This window comes from Arachis stenosperma, chromosome 9 (genome assembly GCF_014773155.1).
Source record: "Arachis stenosperma cultivar V10309 chromosome 9, arast.V10309.gnm1.PFL2, whole genome shotgun sequence".
Taxonomy (NCBI): domain Eukaryota; kingdom Viridiplantae; phylum Streptophyta; class Magnoliopsida; order Fabales; family Fabaceae; genus Arachis; species Arachis stenosperma.
The window spans coordinates 21,123,680-21,128,401 of NC_080385.1; the positions used below are offsets into that span (position 1 = coordinate 21,123,680).

The 4,722-nt window shown below is 44.2% G+C and overlaps 1 protein-coding gene across 1 annotated transcript; it reads left to right on the forward strand.

Moving 5' to 3' along the window:
- The first annotated feature begins 1,808 nt into the window (after window positions 1-1,808).
- Window positions 1,809-4,308, forward strand: LOC130949221 (uncharacterized). The gene is made up of 5 exons (XM_057878004.1): window positions 1,809-2,364; window positions 2,501-2,710; window positions 2,800-3,043; window positions 3,127-3,377; window positions 3,491-4,308. The coding sequence occupies exons 1-5, from the start codon at window positions 1,809-1,811 to the stop codon at window positions 4,306-4,308; spliced, it is 2,079 nt and encodes a 692-aa protein (XP_057733987.1).
- The last annotated feature ends 414 nt before the right edge of the window (window positions 4,309-4,722 follow it).

The window sequence follows — 4,722 nt, forward strand, 5'->3', positions numbered from 1 at the left end:
TGCTGATGCTGTTGGAATCTGACCTCCCTACACTCGAAATAGATTTTCTGGAGCTACAGAGCTCCAAATGGCGCGTTCTCAACGGCGTTGGAAAGTAGACATCCAGAGCTTTCCAGAAATATATAATATTCCATACTTCATTCAGAAATTGACGACGTAACTTGGCGTTGAACGCCAAGTACATGCTGCTGTCTGGAGTTAAACGCCAGAAAAACGTCATGATCCGGAGTTGAACGCCCAAAACACGTCATAACTCGGAGTTCAACTCCAAGAGAAGCCTCAGCTCGTGGATTGATCAAGCTCAGCCCAAACATACACCAAGTGGGCCCCGGAAGTGGATTTATGCATCAATTACTTACTCATGTAAACCCTAGGAGCTAGTTTATTATAAATAGAACATTTAACTATTGTATTAGACATCTTTTGACAGTTTAATCTCTTGACTGTTTAGCCTTGATTATTCGGTCTCTTGATCACTCAGGGGGCTGGCCATTCGGCCATGCCTGAACCTTTTACTTATGTATTTTTAACGGTGGAGTTTCTGCACACCATAGATTAAGGGTGTGGAGCTCTGATGTACCTCAAGTATTAATGCAATTCTATTTTCTTCCATTCAATTCAACTTGTTCTTATTCCAAGATATTCATTCGCACCCAAGAACATGATGAATGTGATGATTATGTGACGCTCATCATCATTCTCACCTATGAACGCGCGTGATTGACAACCACCTCCGTTCTACATGCAACCGAGCTTGAATGTGTATCTCTTAGATTCCCCAACAGAATCTTCGTGGTATAAGCTAGATAGATGGTGGCATTCATGAGGATCCGGAAAGTCTAACCTTGTCTGTGGTATTCCGAGTAGGATTCCGGTAATGAATGACTGTGACGTGCTTCAGACTCGCAAGTGCTGGGCGTTAGTGACAGACGCAAAAGAATCAAGGGATTCTATTCCAGCAGGAGCGGGAACCAACCAGTGATTAGTCGTGCTGTGACAGAGCGCGTGAGCGTAGTTTTCACTACGAGGATGGGATGTAGCCTTCGGCCAGTGTGATACCTCCAGACGATTAGCCATGCGAGTGACAGCGCAGAGGACCATTTTCCAGAGAGGATACAAAGTAGCCATCGTCGAACGGTGAACCCCTATACGCAGCTTGCCATGGAAAGGAGTAAGAAGGATTGAGTTGAAGCAGTAGGAAAGCAGGCGTTCTCAAGCCATACAGTATCTCCATTCGCCTATCTGAAATTCCCACTATTGATTTACATAAGTATTCTATCCCTTTTATTATTTCTATTTTATTATTAATTTTCGAAACCATAAACAAATTTAATCTGCCTAACTGAGATTTACAAGGTGACCATAGCTTGCTTCATACCAACAATCTCTGTGGGATCGACCCTTACTCACGTAAGGTTTATTACTTGGACGACCCAGTACACTTGCTGGTTAGTTGAACGGAGTTGTGAATTCAAATAGAGCCAATTATTAAATTTCATACAAGTACAAAGACAATAGATCAAAATTTCGTCCACCAGGCAGCACGTGGGGGGCGTGCTGAGTCAGCACGCAGGGGGCGTGTTGACGTGGCGAAGAATGATTGGTCCAAGTATGCAACACGTGGGGGCGTGTTGAGTCAGCACGTGGGGGCGTTCTGACACGTGTTAAATTGTGATTGGCTGAGCCAGGCAGCACGTGGGGGGCGTGTTAAGTGCACCTCTCTATATAAGGCAGAGCTCGATAGTGTTTTGCATACTGAGTAAAATTTGAGTGTGTTGTGAGTGTTCTTTGAGGCTGTTGTTAGTGTAATGGAGGGCACCGCAAATTTGGTGGTGTATCGCAACAGTGAGATAATACATAATACTCATGAGGGAGTGAGGTTTGTGTCCCAGAATTCATTTTTATTTGTGGTTCCATGCACGATGATGTTAATGGAGCTACAGAACGGCCTCTGTCAAAGCATGGAGAATGGTACGTTAATGAAAGTGAGCAGAATTCTGTACCGGAATCCGGTTGTAGTTTTTGGTGGTCTAATACAGTTTGATATCATGCCGGTCACTGATGAAGCGAGTATGCAGAATATATTTCAAATTCACCGGCAGACTCAGATGCGACACCCACAGATTGAGTTGTACGTTGAGTTTGAAGCTGTAGAGGCAGTAGCGGTCCAAAATGATATAAATATAGATGATGATAGAGCTGCAGTGTACGAAGGAATGAATAGTGGCAGTGAAGAGGACTTCGAAGCCACCTATGAAGCCGGCGACAAAGATGAGGATGGTGATGTGGGAGTTGAGGCAGTAGCAGAGAATATAGTGGTTCATCCCTCGAGTAGTCAACCGATGTACGTACCACCTTTTATGCGTGAGTTGGATCTCAACGCCATGCATGTCCTGAGTTTCCGGAATATGCAAACATAGGTACATGATGACTAAATAATAAGTTTTTGTTAGTTTATACTTTGGATTGATCAATAAACGATGATTTCGGCTTTCTGTAGGCGTGGCTGATCCTGAGGACGGAGAGTTCCGGATTGGAATGGAATACAGTTCTAGAAAGTCAGTCGTCGCAGTAATTAGAAGTTTCACTATATCTAGAGGAATTGACTATGATGTGTATGAGTCTGAGCCACAGACGTTCTATGCAAAATGCAAGATGTACGGGCATGGATGTGACTGGCTTATCCGAGCCAGCTTGATACGAAAAAAAGGTTGTTGGGAGATATGCAGATACAATGGTAGGCACACGTACACGATCGGAATGATTCACAAGATCATTCCAAGTTGGACTCGGATACAGTTGCTGAGGCTATAAGGCCATTGGTCGAGACAGACCCGTCCATCAAGGTGAAATATATAATTGCGGAAGTCCAGTCAAGTTTCAACTATTCTATCAGTTACCGAAAGGCTTGGTTGGCAAAGCAGAAGTCCATAGCCAAAGTTTTCGGTGGTTACGAGGATTCTTACCTAGCCTTGCCATGGTGGCTCTCGGTCATGGTGCAGAAGATGCCTGGTTCAGTTGTCCAAATAGAAACACGACCACTGTACAACGCGAATGAGGAGGCGCAAGGTGTAAAATACTTCATCGTGTATTTTGGAGTTTTAATCTATGCATTAGGGCATTCAGGCATTGCAAGTCCCTGGTTCAGGTTGACGGCACACACCTATACAGAAAATACAAAGGTAGACTTCTAGTCGCTGTTTCACAATACGGGAACCAAAACATTGTGCCTATCGCCTTTGCCTTGGTGGAAGGGGAGACAGCTGATGCGTGGCACTTCTTTCTCAGGAATCTGCGAATGTATGTTGTTAGAAAAGACGGTGTGGGTATGATCTCAGACCGGCATGAGTCAATACGGGCAGCAGTTAATCGTTCCGGTAGTGACTGGCAACCTCCAAGAGCATGGTGGATTTTTGTATAAGACACATCGGCAGTAACTTCTTAAGGGCATTCAAAGTCCCTCACTTGCAAAAGCTTGTTGTCAACATAGGGTATTCAAGAACGGTGGAGGAGTACAATATCAACTATAAGAGGTTGGAAGAGCGAGGCGAGGCATATGCCAGGTGGTGCGATGCCCTTGGACTCAGACATTGGGTATTGGCATTCGACGAGGGACATCGATGGGGCCATCTGACAACAAACCTTGTCGAGTGCATTAACTCAGTGTTGAAGGGTGCCCGTAATCTACCTGTGTTGGCGCTGGTTCAAGCAACATATTATAGGTTAAATGAACTTTTTACGTGGAAGAGTGCCGAGACTCACGAACGCAAGCGTGCTGGATTTACGTACTCCGTATTTGCGCAACAGCGGATAGAAGCAAATATGCAACAGGCTGGGAATATAGTTGTGCACCACTTTGATAGACGAAATGAGGTGTTTGAGGTGCGCGAAATGACTACTGGAAAGGTGTTAGTTGTTGATCTTGCGCGACGGACGTGTGACTGTGGGCACTTTCAAGTTGAACGAATACCATGTCGCCATGTTATTGCTTGTTGTGCTAACCAGCGTCTCGATTGGCAGTTGTATGTGCATGATGTGTACAAGATGACGGAGGTTCGTAAGGTATATAGATTTGAGTTCACACCATTAGGTGATCCTGAGACATGGCCTACTTATGAGGGACCCACATTGGTCGTTAGTCCCGCCATGAGGCGAACGTCTAAAGGCAGGCCCAAACTGACCCAATACTTGAATGAAATGGACTCACGCGACATGCGTGGTCCTCGGATATGCCGTCTCTATGGTGATCAGGGTCATAGTCGGAGTAAGTGTCCTCAGCGTGATGGACCGAGTGGTGCTTGTTCGTAGTTTAATACGGTCATGTTTGTATTTTTTAATCTGCATTTTGTCAGTTGATGCTTTTGAAATTAGACGTGTTTGTATTTTTCAATTGAAGTTTACCCATTGATATTTTAATGTCCGCTTAATATTGTCATTAACTGATTTCCTTAAGTAAATATACAAAAAAAAGAACTACGGATTACATAAGTTAACAAACCAAACATTAAACACGATTTACATTAACTTAATTTTGAAAATAAAATATAAAAAACCTAAACCGAAGCTCACTTCTTTCCAATTAAGTAGTTCAGTCCCTTACCCATAATGCCCAAATCGAACCGCGATGGAGTATACCTATCAGGTAAATTTCGCTCCGTTCATAGGTCATATGCGTGACCTCGAACTGAGTCATCCACCCCCGAAGGTCCCGAACCACCTGCC

What these genes read in the sequence shown, in the direction of transcription:
- LOC130949221 (XM_057878004.1), top strand. Translation starts at nt 1,809, where the DNA reads ATGGAGGGCACCGCAAATTTGGTGGTGTATCGCAACAGTGAGATAATA. An exon ending in GTACGTACCACCTTTTATGC is followed by an intron (nt 2,365 to 2,500) that starts GTGAGTTGGATC and finishes GGCTTTCTGTAG; the next exon opens with GCGTGGCTGATCCTGAGGAC. An exon ending in CAAATAGAAACACGACCACT is followed by an intron (nt 3,044 to 3,126) that starts GTACAACGCGAA and finishes TAGGGCATTCAG; the next exon opens with GCATTGCAAGTCCCTGGTTC.